The sequence below is a fragment of the Lonchura striata genome, chromosome 1 (assembly GCF_046129695.1).
Source record: "Lonchura striata isolate bLonStr1 chromosome 1, bLonStr1.mat, whole genome shotgun sequence".
Classification (NCBI taxonomy): domain Eukaryota; kingdom Metazoa; phylum Chordata; class Aves; order Passeriformes; family Estrildidae; genus Lonchura; species Lonchura striata.
The window spans coordinates 34,498,970-34,517,591 of NC_134603.1; the positions used below are offsets into that span (position 1 = coordinate 34,498,970).

Consider the following 18,622-nt stretch of genomic DNA (forward strand, 5'->3'; position numbering starts at 1 on the left):
AGTAAATCTTACATTACTTTTCAAGCAGAATTTCAATTTCTGATGTGTTCTTCCTAATAACAGCAACTATTTTATTCTGTACCTTGGAGATCACATCCTGCATCTCATTTCTGGGATAGTATGTTCCATCATCGTATCGGAATCTGTACAGCATGTGTTCAGGTTTGAATTGGTGCTTATCTGTAACTAAATTAAAAAAAAAAAAAAAAAAGCATTGTTAGATGACTTTCTGAAGAAACCAAGGAGAGAGAAGAAGGCCAGCATAATTTCTTCTAGTAAGAGCCCTAAACACAGCAATAGGTAGATTTCAAGCAGGAAGGCCAGGAAGCCCAATTAGATCATCTGCCCTAAGCTCCTTTATTGCCACTGGTGACAATATTTCTTACAACATTTAAGTAGTACAGAAGAAAACAGTTTCAAGTCACAGGGCAAAGGATATGGAAGACAGGCAGGGGACAGCATGAAAAATTAGGCACTCAAATCTTTTTAGTCTTCAGTGCTTTTGCAGAGCTTATCAAGCAAATAATCAAGTAGGACTTATTTTGCAACTATTCATATTATTATTTCACATTATTTTCTCTCCTCATTCTTGATGAGGCCAATCTCAGATGATTCAGTAAATATACAAACACTTCACAACACATTTGACCAGTCTTGCAGTGTGAACAAAGAGCAAGGAACATCTCCCTCTATATACAGCCACCTAAATGTCTAAGTTTAGGTGGCAATTATCAAGAGATAATTGCCAAGAGATTGTTATGCAATTATTAGACGATGTTGATAATCTATTTCCCCAAGGACCTGGGAAAAAGGATCTTAACATCTGGACTTTCAGAGTTTCACAAGCTTCCAGCAACAAACCTCACAACTTCAAGTGTTTGTCAAAACAGATCATATCATAGGATGCAAAGGTTCTCCTGGAAACTGCACTGCTACAGATCTTTCTGAAAAACAGCTGATCCATTAGGAATTATCACCATCCTAAGATAACTACTTTATTAATTACAGCTTTACTTGCAGTTGTACGCTTTAATTTTGAAAGTCAATTTATATGTCATCAACTGATAAAGGAGGGTGCTGTAATGTCTTTATTTATCAGAGTAACACACCTGAGAGAGTTAGGTAATTCTGTGCATGCCTTCCTATAGCAAGTGATTAAGCCATCATATATAATTCTCTTCCAGAAATTTAGTTAGGCGTCATAAACTGTGTATAGTGAGGTGCCTTCCATCTACACAATTTTTCATGCCCCTTCAAGCTGCTTAGTATTGCCACACATCATCTGATACACAGACATAAAAACTGAACTTCATATGCTAAGTGTCATGGGCAAGAGCAAAATAACATCTCTACCTGCATTTGATATATCTACTAACAGTAAAGCTCAGGACACGGTTCTAGTTGAACTGATGGTTATTCAAAATAATTCCTAAGCTCTTTCATATATCCTTGCTGCTAAATACTTGAGATACAGACTACAAAATTTTCACATATAATGCCTAAGTATCTATTTTAATTTTAATAATATTTTAATGAATGTGACCATTTAACTAAGAAAAAAGATGTCTTTGAGCTCTATAATTAAAAAATATTCCTACCGTTGAAGAAAAATAATGTATTCCAATAGATTAATGAATAAAAAAGTTCTTTATAATGTGTAAGTTCCAAAAATAAAAAAACATCATCAAGACCATTTTGCGTAAAGCCAAATTATTCCTCACTCTTACAGGGTTGTGCTGGGAGGGAACCAGGATGACAAAGCACCTTTCCTTTTTTGCATGTCCTTGACAGACAGAGCAGGCTATGCCCTCTGAGAAACACAAAACAGCACCCTGTCTCTGCAGTCCCAAGTTACCACAGTGAACCAGAAACTAAGGGAGTAGCTCCACAGTGCTGGGACATGTTGGGTTTCAAACAAATAAGCTCACAAAAAGCTGCATAACCACTAAAATAAGAAAGGCCAAGTGGTTTTGTGTGTAATTTCCAACACTGTACCCACATTTATGCTGGGATAGGTATTTATATGGCATACGCTACAAAAAAGGAACTGATCAAGGTTTAAACTGTCTTTTAATTTTTTTTGCCAAGGTAATTTTAAATCAGATCATTACATCAGTCCAAGAAACTGCATAGCCACATAAATACCTGTTCATTTTAAAACTATCTGATATTTAGTTTATTTTTGCAACTACAAAGCTCCTTAATCCCTTGAGATAAGGCTTCCATCTCTAATCAGCTGTGAGTGGACAAAGTACCTCATACCAATGACTGGTATCAGTCATTTCAAATATCAGAGAATTCCACCAGGAGCTTTAAAATAGCAGCATACAAACAAATTTTCCCCCTTATTTAAAAGTAGAAGGGGGGAAAAAAGGAAAAACTGTAACTTTTCTGCTTGCTAGAGTTCACACATCAGGAAGTACAACAATGTCCATCACAACACAGTTCTGTCATTGCTAGAATGAACTCCAGCACAGTGACAATAATGGCCAGCCTACTGAATATGCAAGCTCTCAACAAAGGTCTCTACAATATTTGCAATGTAAATAACAGCCAAACATTCTTCCTCCCTTGCTCCCTCTGTGAAAACAGATGGTTCATTCAACTTTATTTTAGGAATGCTATTTTCAGTGAACTACAGCTGGATTCACTATTCAAAGTAGCATGTCTGGCTCACATTTCTGTGCTCTAATATAATTACCCTTTTATCTCATGAAGTTACACAATATTCATTTAACTTTGCATTGAGAAAATCTATGGGTGTATTTAGGATATAAATTACAAGATCAGGAGAAGAATTTCTGGCAACAGAATCATTCTATTGAAAACAGTTCAGTGTGTCTAGTAAACATAATAGCATCTGACATTTGAATAATGGTGGAAGAAAATCATGTAGACTGACATTAAAGAAATGACGACTACATGACTACTGATGAATAACCTTAATATTCTTCCTCCTACTCCGCATATGTTTAAAACACACCCAGCTCAGTGGCACTATGTTTCTCCCACTTTCTTTCCAGTCAAGGACACTAAAATCATTGCAAAGAACTTAAATTAAGTATTAAATTAATTGCTGGCTGGAGTACAGCAGTATTAAAATGTATATTATCAAAGACTCCATCTAAATTTACACCCTGGATCTCTGATGGTATGGTAACTAACTTGACATCTTTGTTTTGAGTGACTGTACCTATCATATTCTGTAAAATATTACTTCAAAACCAGAAGATTCTTCAGTTTACTTATACGGTCCTGTTAGACTATATGTTGTAGTAACAGCAGAGATAAGGACATGCTCTTGTAAGAGAAAAATGTTGCCAGAGCAAATTACCTGCAGAAATCAAATCTTCTTGCCAGCTAAAAAATTGAACCCTTTCAGTAATACTTCTCTCTACAATAAGCTAAATGCAGAGAGTTGACTACAAATTTCAGCATCAAAATATCAATTTTAGTAACTATACAATGTAGTGAAGAGAAGGCCTAAAAATTCAAAATATTTAACTGTTGGGTTACAGATTCATCAGCTCCACTTGTAACATCTAACAGATGAGCAGGCACATTTATCAAAACAGCCAGTTGTGACTCACTGTCATGTAAAATTCTTAGTTGAACACCTTCCCAAAAATACCTGACCTTAATAAAGCTTAGAATCCTTATAAGCAGTGTACTATTCTCTGTTTCCCCAGAATTTAGTTTTATATTTGTTTATATATTTTTATATATGTTATTTTTATATGTTTACAAAAGAACAGCAGCATTTCTCTAGATGCTTTTTCCTGATGTTGTGATCCCATCAGCACAGAGAAAATCTGACCGAATCAGTGGAGCCTTTCCCAGTAAATCTGCTATGGACATGGACAGTGGCCCCATAAGGCCCCTGGAAGGATATAATGCAGATTCCACAAGCTGTCTTGTGTTAACAAGACCATCCTTTTGTCAGACAAAATTAAGTCCATTCTAGTTACAACTATTATCTTGAAAAAAAGTCAGTTAAAACCAACTCTATTTACCGTGGTGAATAATGCCATTCTCTAGTAAAGCTTGGCCAAGATGAACACCTTCTTCAGATTTGTGTATCTCTCCAATTTCCAATAGCCAGGACACAAATTCACTGAAAAAACAGATACAGAAAACAAATTTTACATCTCATACCACATCTACTGCATGTCCCTCTCCATTACTAGTGTTTCTTACTAATCTTGTAAATTATTCTTTAGCCTAATGATCCTCAAAATGTCATACCACCTTTAAAAAACTCACACTTTACAGCTTTTCTATTATTTTGACATAACTACATATGGTTTCCCATGAGATGTCTTTTCTGCTCAGAACTTTTCCATGCATGAAGTTAACCTAGCACATTATAAAGACTTTCCATGTTTTTTGGGGTATCCTCAACTAGCATAACTGCATTTGATCAGACAAACCAATATAAAGGAATCCCAGGCATTGCTACTGCACCTGCCCAAGGCAGGAATGCCAGGAAGGCAGAACACAGTATAAACAGTAGGCTAGTAACTTCCAAAGTGTGTCAAACGTATTGACATCCAGAGCATATATACCAAGTATATATTCATGTGCAGAAAATGCCTGGCTTCTACCAAAGCAAAGCTGATGTAGTTCAGAGACATGGGATCTACAGCACATAAGATGGGCATGTTACAAATCAAAAGAAAAGTGCAATGAGGTAGTGCAACTTTCACGTTCATGGGTTATAACTGGTGGCCCTGGGACCAGCAGAAGCATTCTTCAAAGCACTCCAAAGATAGCCCTGAAAAGAAGCCATTTGATGGTAGATTTAAATGGCTCCTCACCATAAGTGTGCTCTTCACTTGCATCCAACAACTTTACTGAGGAAACATGATTCTACCATAACTGAATTATTAATCTTAATCCTGATTTCACATCTCTTCAACTGTGTCACTTCTGACAGCTCATAAGACTCTACCAAGTTTTATTTCCTCTTTTGAACCCAGTGGTATTTTCTCAACAACTTTTTTTTTGTGCAAAACACTCTATTTTATAAAAATGCTTTTTACACTTAACTTATGACCATAAGTCATGAAAACTTATGACCATAAGTTTTCACACTTGTGGCCAAATTAAATAAGTGATAACTCTTCTGTCTCCCGAATTTTTTTTTTTCATATACACATTTTAAGGGCATCTATTTCTTTTTCAGTCTTCTCAAGCCATAGGCATAATAAGGCACTATAAAGATACTTCTGATAATTTAAACATGTAAACCTTATTTTCTAACTCTGTTCCTGACCTTCAAGCAAGAGGAGGACAGAAGCTGTTAAAAAAAATATTACTTAGGTGGAATAAATAAAATTTTACACTCCAAACTAACCATTCCAGAAACAAAATGAATTTTAAAAGTTGGGAATTATTTCTTGAGAGAAATTAATTCACTTGATGCATTTCCATATTTTCATCATGCCCTTGGCAGCCTTGTCTCTTTAATAGAGCTACTTTGCAACATTCATAAATTTTAGGCAGAACATTTTACGTTCTGGCTAAATTCTGTGAGGCAAATAGGCCTAACAGACATTACAAATGAAGTGTGGTTTCTACAGAATCCCAAAGCAGATTTAAAATGTAGGTTTAGGTGGTAAGAATTCATGCTATCAAATGCATATAATACCTTCCAAGAAAGCATTTGGGGAAAGTAGTTAATTTCCTCTTCCTGTCTTTGATGAGATTCCCTTGTTTGCACATCATTTTGTACAATCTTTCTCCTTGCTCAGAGATCATCACCCAAGTGTCCTGTTCCATGCCCAATTTTAAACCTGCCAAAAATGCATGAACATTTTATGAAGTTATATTGCCATTATATTTCAGTATGTTCCCTGAAACAGAAAAGCAATACTGGTATTTTACATGTGAAAAAAAGTTAAAGAACTGATTTTCATTATTTTCTCATGATCAAGTTAAACCATGAATATCTGATCTTCATACAGCATAGCTAAAAGATGTTTTTCTTACAGAGAATTTAATTTGTTAGTCTCTCTACACTACCATTTATTTTGTAGTAATAACTGACTCCAGTATATGAACATTTGCAAAGGAGTAGTCATGTGTTCATAAGTGTAAAATAAGGAGCCTTGGTTTTCCACTTATCACATGATAATAAAGAGATCTTCACTGAAAGGAGTATTTTTCAAATTTCCAGTTAATAGTAGTAACAAGTTATCGTATACATATGATAGTTTCACAGAGATAATTCACTCCTTTTCCACAAAATCATTCAGGTTTGGCAGGGGATCTGGAACTAGGAGATCTTTATGGCCCCCTTCAACCCAAGTAATTCCATGATATTCCACCTGAGTAAGGGTCGGGTACTTTTTTTAGTTCTGAAAATACAGCCTGGAGAAATGTGTCTGTCATGAGAAGCTAACAGTGGTAGTGGGAATAGAACAAGGATTGTCTCTTACCATCCAAGAACCACATAGCAGTGATGTCACACAAACAAATAAAACTTGGAGTATCCCAGGGAAAAGAAAACTTAACTAATATACTACTTCTGGAGCTTAGAGGACGTTGATGCTGTTATTTGTATTGACATTTCAAGTAAGGTCATCATGGCATCATCAATCTTAATTTGTATTTCAAAGGTTTTTTTCAAAAATTTCTAACTGAGGCTGAATGCCTCAGGGGTTTACAGGAAAGCCACCAAATCGACAGAAAATTTCTTCAAGAAGTTTACAATACATCTTGATTTCCTCTAGCAAGCAAATACAATCTACAAAGTGGTCTTAGTTTATCATTTTATTACAAAAGCTCAAAACTCTGCTAAATCACTTAATTCAGAGCATTTGTTCCGCTCCTTTTTGTTTAGCTTCTGCTACACAGATTCCAAGTAAAAGCAGAGGCTTAGTTTCTCTCAGTCCTTTGAATCTCTGAGTCTTCCAAATCATTTAGTTTTTAACAATTCTGTGTTGCAATCCGAACCTATGTGTGTCTCGTCTCCTCCCCATTTCATGGTTTTCTTCTTGGTGGCAAACCCACTGAGAGCATCAGGACCTGAAATCTTCCACAAATCATAGGATGCTAAAATCCTAAGACATGCATTAGCTTTGGGATGGCTACCTCAGACCTCCAGCTTGCCAAAGTTTAGCTCCAACTCATTTCTATTACCAGCTGCTCAGTTGATTAGTGTGAAATAGTAAGAATTCATCAACATAAAATGCTACTACTTAGTATTTGTATTTCTTGCTTAAAGCATCAAGAGCCTAAGGGAGACATGATACTTAACAGAGAAGTAAGATTTACTGAAAATGTTTTAGTCAGTTCCAAACAAGGCCTTATACAGAAGCAGACAAACCTGGTTTGTTTTTGGGTTTGTTTTTTTTTTTGCATTTGACACCATGTCCACCACATTGCTTTTTCACTTTTTAAATATTTTTCATATTTTAAAAGCGTTGAGAGTTTAGACCTCTAAAGCATCTTTTTAGCTTTTCTGCTATAAATTCCTGATGACACTGCTGATTAGCCAGTGCTGAGACACCCTACTTGAAACTCTGGTCCTACAACAGATTCTAGAACATCCAGTATTCAACTTTAAAGGACCAAAGAAAATATTGTTAGTGTCCATTTACAACAGAGGCACTAACCAATAGTTACTGCAACAGGCAATGGAAAACCTACAAAAATCAGGGAAAAAAATCACAGATCTAAATATAAAATCATATTTTCTTTCAGTATCAAGGCTCCAAATAGCATTACTAATTAGGATATTTAGGCTTTCAAATGAAATTAGCTCCAGAAAATTATGGTGCATTCATCTTCCCCCGCTTCTACTTTGTGCTGGGTTCACCTTGAACACATGAAGTTATTCATGGTCATATTTGAGATCAGGATTATATTTCATCCAAGTATTCTTCCACCTTAATTCAGTTACTCAGAAAGATAATCGTTTCCCAAGGTAATTGGAAATGGTGATTATTTTCTTGGGTAGGAGGCAATACATCCAAGATGGAGTTGTGAATGTGTTGTGTACCATTTCAGTTTGGATCATCTGCATTAAGATCCAGCAAAAAAAGCCTGCTCATTTCAGTGATTCAAATGGCCAGTCACAAAGGAAATCAGTGCATACAAATGCCTTGAGGCATTTAGGATAGACCCTCAGATACCACAAACCACAATAATACACAGGTCTCAATGAATTTATGACAATTTTTACTGGTTGAGGATAAGCTGTAAAATCACAGATTAAATCATCTCCCCATTCCTCAAACAGATTTACTACCAGCATATACAATTCAAGACATTATGCCCTTCCAAGTACAAGTTTGATTCATTTTTCCCAGGCTGGTATCCATAAATCTTCAGCTGAACCTGACACAACAAGTTTGCCTACCAGCTGGTTTTGCTTTATATCTCAACACAAAAATACAGTATGGCTTTCTGGCAGAGCAACACAAGGAAGTTTATGGACCTACCTTTTCTCCTCTCTCGCTCTTTCAAAATAGCTTCCAGCCATTCTTGCTTCTCTTCAGGGGTTTTTGCCATGCATACAAACCATTTATTCTTTGCCGTGTTGTGGATCTTCCAGCCATTAATAACAGTGTGGCCACTGCTGTGGTAGTCAGCTAGGAATAGATAAAATTGCTTAAAGAGCACCAATTCTTAAAACAAGCAATAGCAATAGTTGACACAATTATTAAAAAACTTATCACCACGCATAAAAGCCCGGAAAATACAGAAGAATTAAAATTAATTTAAAGCTATCTGTGTGGCTGTGAACTGTGGTATAACTTAATAAACTGTACTTTGGATTTTAGTAAGAAGTGTTCTTTGTACAGTGGAACACAGATTTGCTTAGCATATGAAAGAAGGTATAAAGTCAACACTAAAACAGGCAGAGTCCTATTAAAAAAAAAAGATAACAGTACTTTGGAGTACTGTTAAACTGTAATAAATAATTCCTTAAACAAGCAGCATTGTGCTTTTGCCCCTTAAATTGCTCAGAGTTGCTGTGGTGATTGTCTGATTTACTATTAAGTGTAAAAAAGGACTAAATATGCAGGGGGGAAATACAATTTCAATTTCACAAGTAATCAAAGCACAGATATTTGGTGAATCTTTACTGGTTACCTGAATAAGCAAATATCTACCCTTACTAGTTTAAACAAACTGGAATATAATAAACCAAATGCATAATTCCTGAAATATGTTCCTAACAGCCTCATATTTGATAAGCACATTATGAGAGGCAAGGGTTGCTGATGTTCTTAGATAACTAGAACTCCTGACATGCAACATGTAAAAATATCTATGCTATAGAAATCTAATTATTCACTATTTATTACTCTATATTTAATTCTATAGCAATTGATCTTACCATGCTAGTCCATAAATCTCATTCCGAAATTCCAAAACTAATCCCCTAACTATCCTTCACAAGGATTGCATTGATTTTCTGGTGGAAAAATTGTGAGGGATAAATGCTTTATGATAAGAAATAATGTTTTTTTCATAAAACACAGACTAAAAAACTGGAGCTATCAACTACAATACAAAACACTAAGAAAAATCAAAGGTCAATATTTTCTCACCACAAACTTTCATTAAGGAGCAAAAAAATCCTAAGGCCAACCCTGAATTAGTGCAATAACTACGCAGCTTTTCATTTAGTAAACACTTTTTCAGCCCTATTTTTTATGATGAGATGAGATTTTCTGAAACTGAAACCCTTGCTGAAATGCTTGCTAAGATTTATCATAAATCTCAGCAGACATGCTAGTATCCTTTCAATAACTTTGCATTTTAATTAGATGGAAAGCAGCCAAGCATTGTGTACTGGGCTGGGAAATGTCAGGAACTACTAGAAAATCATGAGACTGATGGCTAACTTCTAAACCAACAAAACTTTCTAGTACTCAAAGCACATAAAATGTGCAAGCAAGTCTGTGACAGGGAAAAATATGAAGTCATTTTTCCAACATCATGTTTATGCCACTCAGCTATTTATCATATTTTTATTTGCATAGCCTACACACAGTATACTTTGTTTCTTTAAAAACATTGTTTCTTGAAAATTACCCATCATACTATTCATACACTTACAAAATCAGACCCAAAAGTCAAGGACAAGAAATAAGTCTCAGACAGAAACTCTCAAATGACAGACTCCAGACCCTCGGGGATCAGAGGCAGAAGTAAAGTTAAGGTTCCTTTGTTTAGTTTTTAAGTTAGAGGTGAATACATATAAAAACACAGGGTCACAATTTTCCTGTGGTCTTTGTTACTGTATATCTATCATCACAAGACATGTTGTGTAGGGAAATGATTACTGGTTTATAGCACTAAAAATTGTGGCCAAAAAAAACATCAAAAATGAGGGCTCAGACTCACAAATGGATTCAGATTACCCCACTTCAGACAAAAATTTGGTGTCAATTTAGTAGCTTAAGTAACTTAATTATAAAAAAAAAATTGTGTGCCCAGACACTTGAATCTGTCAATGTGGAAATGATTTTTTTAAATTTGCAGCTTCCTTGGCATCTGAGGATTTGTAACTGCAGGGCCAGGAGCACTTCAGCTGTTTGACCACACTCACCTCATTCCACCACAAACTCGCAGAATTCTGGGGAAGGCCCAATCACCAAGCTAGGTATTATGACTGCCTAATGTATACAAAGGGCACTGAACGCAGGTGGATGAAAATGTGTAGCAGTGGTCCAGCTTTGCCATAGTAACGACCTGCTGGGATGCCCACTTGCACTTCAGCCTCTGTCTGAAGGGTAATCTGAATCCATTTATGAGTCTGCTTTCTCCTTTGCTCTTCATGCTCCCCACAAAAGGGACCAATTCTCCAAGGCTCCCATGACTGATTTGTTCTCTCCAATACACCCAATGCCCATAGTCAAGGGCAGGTCAGTATTACACTGTCATCCCATATAAACTCCTACCTTCTTTGACCTGGCTGTTGGGCAAAATCTGGTCAGCTGGAGGTGTGCATGTCCTGCCTGCCTGCCCAGCTGCTCTGCACATCTGCACGCTCTTCACACCAATGCAATCAATCACAGCTGGCAGCCAGGCTAAGCAAATAATTTGCAAACCTGACATAATGGTTACAGAAGGAAGAAGAGCACGAGACTGCTGTTTGCTCCATGCCAAGTCTGAACAAGCAGGATCAACAAATCATTAAACCTACATCTTCCCTATGAAAGGTGATGAAAGATGACATCATCATTCAATGTGACTTAGTAATGCATTAAAGTAATTTGAACTGCAATATACTGTTTAAAATTCAATATTCATATCTTTGAGTGATGCATAAGAAGCAAATTGTTGCAGCCATATAAAAAAGAATTTTCTTCTTCCCTTAAAAAAAACCAAAAAACAGAAGTCTCTGTACTGAAGTACTTTTATGTTTCTTAGAGGTTCTTAGGAGCATCAATGCTCAGAAACCCCATGGAAATAATTGCTGCATATTATCAACTGCCACCTCCATGTGTACTTTTTGGTGGAGTTTCCAGCTACTTTTATCATGTTGTGTTTTTTCTATATCATGTCTCAGTTCAAGACTAGAGGACAGAACTACTACACTAGAAGCAAACATAAATCTGGTATTTCCTAAGTCTCAAGTGATTTTATTCATAAATTAAGTACCATTCATTTAATGGCTGATGAATGACTTTAGAAATGTATTTTTCTCTCAAAAGTGAATTTTAGAAACTTGGGTACAGAAAAAAAGGATACGATTACCATAAAACCACCTTTCTAATACTTGAAAATATTTGTGAAGCCATATTATTTTAAGACCATAAATAGTTTGCCCTGATAACTAATATGCATCCCACTTTAATCAGTGCAATCAAGAAAAGCAGTGCGCTTCATGGTGCTGAAATAAAAAAAGAAAGCTGAAACCAACTGTACTGCTGAGCCAAGGCCTAATTTCATCAAAGAAAAATTGCTTCTCAGAAAAAGCTTTCTTAATTTCTGTAGGCATGTCATTAGCATGATAATAAACCACACTGGGAATCTGTTTTGCTATTTCTATGCTTCTACCCACAAAAAACGAAGATTACATTCCTACATCTATCAATGCTGAGAGCAAACACTCTCAGTTGCCTTGTTCCCTGAAGCTCCATAGTTCCTTATATAAAGTGAGCAGGGGATCCCAAAATCTGCAGTAAGGAACTGTGGAAATATCATCTAGACTCAATAGACTTTAATTTCTTTAAAGAGATCCATATGGAGTGCATGACAAAGAGTCCTGCACAGATATGATAATACAAGCACTCTGCACTCAGAGCTTCCACTCTAAATTAGGAATCACAGAAATTGATAGGTAATAGATGATTAAAGAGAATAAAATAATGCAATACCAAAAAAAGCACATGCAAAGCTAATTTAAGTGACACTAGGATGTTACTCCTCTTGGGAATGCAATGAGACAAAAACAGCTCAAACACTAATGACTACAGGGGATGAGAAACAAGACATCTGGGTGTAACAAATGAGAACAGTAAAGAAAGCAGGGCAGTAAAGAAAGGTTAAAGAAGAACATCATGATCTGAGTGAAAGAAAAAACATCTGTGTGAAGAGAGGGAACACAGAAGTCTCACAAGGAAGGAAAAGAGCAGGTAGCATTAAATAAAAAAGGGGAGGGTGAACAGAAAAAGGCAGAAAGATGTCACAGGCCAGGGAATTAACATAGAAATTTCCAAATCTCAAAGAAAACCACAGAAAGGAGGGATGAAATAGCAGTAATTACAAGGAAAAATAAATCTTAGGATATTGGATACACTGACATGGGAAAAGCAGAAAATGTGGTGATAAGGAAAAAATGCAAGTAAAAAGAATCATAACACAGTTTGGGCTGGAAATAGCCTGCAATGAGCAGGGACATTTTCAGATCAGGTTGCTCAGAGCTCCATTCAACCTAATTTTGAATGCTTCTAGGGACTGAGCATCCACCAACTCTAGTAAGTTATAAATCAGACTAACCAAACTATTAATGATGTTGCAGAAGTGTGGAAAGGAGCATGGATTCTGTAAATAATGTGTATATAAATGTGACAAGAACTGATATGGCTCAGGGGGAAGGAAACATGAATCCTCCAGGACTGGGTACAAGGCTATAGGAAATGAGTACAGTAGCAAAATTTCCTGGGGCCGAAGGAAATTAGACAACTGGTGTCTGCATAGAGGAAGACTATTTGGGCTTAGCCACATTATAATTCAGGACTCACTGAGGAAGAAAAACAGGCAGGAAGGAAAAGGAACAGTGTGAAAAATACCAAGGACTGAATAGCTAGAACAAGTAAATGAAGAAAGGTAGGACAGATAGAGGATCAAAGAAACATTTCCTAAAGCCAACACTAAATGCACAACAATATGTAGGCAGGAGTCAGTTAAAGATGAATAGTTACTGAATTCTTGGAATATTCATCAAGAAGAAGATGGTGGGTATAATTCTCTGGACATAGTAATGTTAACACTTAGAAGCAAAGAGATGCTGTCTTAGAAAGTGATATGTTGCAAACAGGGAAACTGCCTTTTATTTCAAAAGCCCATTTAGGAAGATGAAAGAAAATAAATGAAAGGAAGTCAAACAGTACATGACAGGAAAGACTGAAATAATCAACTCTCTTTTTTGCATAAACAAAACCTGAGATTTTATACAAATAAAGCTAAACGTTGGGCAGTGATACAGGTTGGAAAAGGGGAATAGCAGGATAATGAATATTAAATAAAATATATTCAACTCAAAGAGGCTTGAAGAAATTCACTGCAGTGTACCCACAGATAGCTTGAAATCACTAACTAAATCAGGGGGCCTGGTGAAGGACATAACCCAAAACAGATGTCAAGAAGTTTTTATAAAAAAAAGTCTGGTAAGCAAAGACAATGAATCAAGTGTGACATCACCGTATGTTCAGCATTTTTCACCATTTTTATCAATAGCTTAAATGGTTCAGTGCTAACATTGTCCACAGAACCAAGCCAAGAAGCATTGCAAGAGCTCTGGGGAACAAGATGTGAATTCTGAATACTTAACAAATTGTACAAATGGTAAGATAAAACTCAGTACAGAAAAGAAAGTAATTATTAGTCCTACTCTCAGACATTAATACAGTATAAAATAAAATGGGATAGGTACCAGTACTGCACAAAATGCTCCGCTATGGTATTCTGGAACATAAATGAGAAGACTGAAAAATAATACTCTCAGAAAAGCCAAACAATCCTGGGAATAGTAGCAGACATCCCACATTGCAGCATTACAGTAATTATTCTGGCACTGGTAAAATTTAAGCTCTAGACACTTCAGTCATTAATTCCAAGCATTTATTAATGTATTTTTTTTATATAAAATTGAATGTGAATGCCTAAAAATGGAAGCAAACTGATCAAAAAACAAAATCCAAATGACAAAAATAAAATTATAAAATAAGAAATAATAAAAACATAACACATGAATAAAAGTTGTAAAATATGAGATGAAGGAAAGAGACAACAGTCTTCCAATAAACTGTTTTGTTGCAATAAGAACAATAGTCAATTTTTCATCCAAGTCAATTCTACTGTCTACTCTGTAAAACAAGAAGTGAGCAAACTATTCTGAAGACAAGGAACCCAGGAATACATTAAAAACAAATTTTAAAGAAATATTCAATTCCTGTGAAGTTTACTTAGAAGTAAATTCATTGTTCTTAATACTCAATTCTAGAACAAAATTACATTGAGAAATGCTTGAAATCCATAGTAGAGGACAAACCAAACACTTTTAAAATATCAGGAGAAGCAATACATAACTCACAGGAATTCCTGCCAGACTTACATATTTGCAATGCCACTGCAAGTTTCATACATCACTTTTTTAGCTTTACATTAAAAAAACCCAAAATATTTTAATTGCAGGAAAAAGTAATTATTGTTAAGCTTAAAGGTTAAACTCAAGTTTCCAAAACAAAATTGACATGTCTAGGAATACTTTGGGTTTCCACTTTGCTAATATATGTCAGGAAGATTTTAAATAATCTTATGGATTATATCCCTAAAGATGTTTTTAAAAATCCTTCCTTATGTTATAATTTCAGCATTTATAATGTTTCATCCCAACAGAGGTAGGTTTTCCACTTGCTGTTATAAATATACCATGTACCTATGGATAAGTTCTTTAAGAGTGCTGGAATGCTGTAAAGTGAGGTTAAATATGTAATTTCAGCTAAGCAATAAATGTCACCTTATTTTATTACTTTGTTCATGTACAGATAAAATACTCATCTATGGCTGCCCAACTCATAATGGATGAAAGCAATGATGTGTCACAGAAGCAGAATTTTGATATTAACAGACAGTGCTTTTAAAACAGCATCTTCCTCTTTCCTTCTAAATATAAGGAGCATCCTCCATTCTAAAAGAAATCATGAAGCTGCATTTGATTTCACCACCTCAAAAGATGGCTCTGGAAATGAGCCACACAAATATACTCACCTGTTCCATCATCTACGTTCTCCACTTCCATCACTTCTGTGTTTATTCTGCCCCGGAAAAGGTAACGGTGGCCATCTGTAGATGCTTTGCTGTTCTTCAATCTCCTGAAAAAAGAAAGCACAGAAGAGCACACCATTCACTCCCTTCTTCTATGTTTCTACACTGCTACCTGTACACGCAGATTTAGAGACCACAACACCTTAATACCTGTGCAATTGAGTTGTGGAATGGGATGCTGAATGGGATGCTGCTGAGGGAAATGCAAAGATGCTATGGCTGGTAAGAGTCAGCTGCAAATTCCTGCCTGAATGAGAGCTCATCAGGAAAGTCTCACTCTGTAAAAGCTCTGCTCCAACACTTGGGTACCTATATGCTGTTGTCTGCCATCAAAGACAAAAAAAGGAGAGCCTTTCTTCCCAGCTGATCTGGTCTCCCCATTAGTCTAAAAATTCAGCATGGGAGTAGTGTGACTGAAAATAATTAAATGAGAACATCTTTGGATAGAAATCTTGACCTATGTATGTTAGCACCATAAGTGGGATTTATGTAGGGAAGGATGAAGACATCTTTCCTTCCTAATGTAAGGGTTAACCAAGAATTGTGATTAAGGATTGCTGAAGTTTGTGGCAGTTTCACTGCATTATGTTCCAAAGCACTTTGCATTGCTGTTATTGTTCCCAGTGAAGCCACTGCCTTTGGAGAACCCCAGTTCTAGACAGCTTTTCACACCTCAGTTAAGGCAGGGATTATTGTCTATCAATTTTTGCCTATGATGATAATTAATAGTGTATATCAAATAAAGGTCAGCTCCTAAGAGTTAAGGATCTCCTGAATTTTGACCTTTATTCATTCCAAAGAGGTACTAATTTTCATAAAATTACCTGCCTCTCAATCATTACATTATTACTGTCTTATGAGTAACCCTACTACACCATAAATTTATTATTCAAAAATTGAGTAATACATTAAAAATACAAAAAAGTATAAAAGCAAAACCAGAATAAAGTTTCAGTAGCACGTGTTTTTTCTTTCCAAAGTGAGTGACTCCAATATCTCTACTGAGTTTAAAACTGTAAACCCAAATATAGCATTCCATGTTTACACAAATCTGCCACAAAAGGATGGTTAAAAATTACATTAAATATCTCATACCATAAAGGCAAGGCAATTTTTGTAAAATTACCAAAATACAATTTCTCTCTTTACATACTTGCCAATCAATATTTTAAGTTTCTTGCTGGAAATAATCAATTAATTTCTCATCTTAAATTTTGAAATTATATTCTAAATTTATTTAGTCCTATATCTGCAGAGATGCCACCATGGTACCAGCCAGTGACATGATTATTCGTAACTAAAAAACCACAGACAACCTTTCATGCATTTTGAGATTTTCATCCAATAGTGCATTTTAACGAGAATAGGGCTACAAAATTATGCAAATTAGTGGAGGACAGCTGAAAAGATACTATGTAACCAACAACTTATTTGTAATTGCTGGACAATAAACTACAACAAATATCAGAAATTTTAGAAGAAGATGTATCATGTATCCAGGAATCTCTCAAATATCTATCCAGTAACATGTATTTAGTGGCTACTCTAAAACAACTTCTGGATTAAAGAGACAAATTTGAGCATCAAGAGAAATATACGTACATAGGAGAACCCTTATTTCTCACAACATTATCTACAGAAGCTTGCTGCTGAACTAAGAGATTGCTCTTTGGAATGCAGCAAGCAGCAGCTTTCTGGCTGTTTTCCCCGATTACAAATATAAGGCATCAAACTTAAATCTGTAGAGACTTATTTTATTCCACAGGCTACAATACTAATCTGTTTGAATGAAAAATTGAGACTGTTTACACTGCCTAGAAGAGAGTGAGACCATCACATATAACCTGCTGTAGAAGGCTGACAAAACAGATTCTTTTCCCCGACACTTCACCACTAGGATTATGCATCCATATAATTTTTTCCAGTTGTTTGAATTAATAATTAATAATTCTCTTTGATAAGTTTCTTATAAAGATGATAACTTTTATGCTGCGGTTCTTACAGAACAACATACTCATGATTAGCTCTATTGTGAGAAAAACACATTATTCTTGAAAGTAATCATTTACCTGTGCTTTTTTTTGCAGTAGACCAGAAGATTATCAAAAAGAAAAAATATCCTCTCTTGGATATTTCCTGCTGAAATTTTCAGTAGTAGTCCACTTCGCAGCATTTCTGTACATGTGTCTGTGATGTTGGACCCCTAAAATTGAGTGGAAAGAGATTACTCTTTTAGTGAGAACTGAAGTACTTTGCCTCAACTAAGGAAACGTTTCTTATACAAAATCACAAGTATAAAAATTCTCTGGAAAGAAGTCATGGTAATTTATTGCATTGTAATTATGCAGTAATCTGTAAGGATGTTTGACACTAGCTTTGTGAATAGATACAGTTTTATAACAAAAAGTTTCTAAATTATATTACTTTTATGCAAAGATCTCTCCTGAAAATCAGGTCAACTTTATCTAATAACTCATATCCTCAGTAACTTTATTCCATAATGTCTGAAAATTGGGCTTTACAAGACATAATCTATGCCATGATGTAATTGGAAGCTGAAGCAACCTGGGACTTGAGCACCACTAAGGGTGCATGCTTCTACACTAGATTAGGCTAAGTACAGAAACAAAAATTAAAAACCAACAAGATATAAAACTTGGGCAAAGCCAAGAGTGGCATGTACAGCTAGGACTGTCTAATACACTTCCTTCTAACCTACTCCAAAGACATCAGAATTTTGGTAAGGTTTAGATGTTTGGGATTAAACTTCCCCATGCCTCATTTTTGCCTCAAGACAGATCATTCATGTGAAAAGGTCATCAGGTATTTTAATAAAATCAAAGAGAAGCAACTTTAAGAAAGGAAAATATTTTCCAAAACAACTTATATGAAAAAATCATGGTACTTCTATGTCTTGCAAAGAGAAATTTACCTCTCAAGCAAGCCTACCTTGAATTCTGAGGTACATTTTTCTAGTCTGAAAAATCATGCTCTGTTGGGGAATGCTCCTGTGGGACAGAGCTGCTGTCCATGTGCATGTCCATCCAGACATGCAATCCTATTGATAATTTTATTATCTATTGTGTTGGCTGCATCAAGCATACACCCA

At 35.6% G+C, this 18,622-nt stretch overlaps 1 protein-coding gene across 1 annotated transcript in view; it reads right to left on the reverse strand.

The window, feature by feature from the left end:
- The window catches only part of PREX2 (phosphatidylinositol-3,4,5-trisphosphate dependent Rac exchange factor 2), a 169,581-nt gene that overhangs the window by 93,763 nt on the left and 57,196 nt on the right, over nt 1–18,622 (reverse strand). The window contains exons 7-12 of the mRNA XM_021555585.2: nt 17,583–17,716; nt 15,457–15,560; nt 8,448–8,597; nt 5,651–5,795; nt 4,014–4,114; nt 83–186 (exon numbers count right to left, since the gene is read on the reverse strand). Coding sequence (XP_021411260.2) covers nt 83–186; nt 4,014–4,114; nt 5,651–5,795; nt 8,448–8,597; nt 15,457–15,560; nt 17,583–17,716 — 738 coding nt within the window. The remainder of the gene's footprint in view (nt 1–82; nt 187–4,013; nt 4,115–5,650; nt 5,796–8,447; nt 8,598–15,456; nt 15,561–17,582; nt 17,717–18,622) is intronic.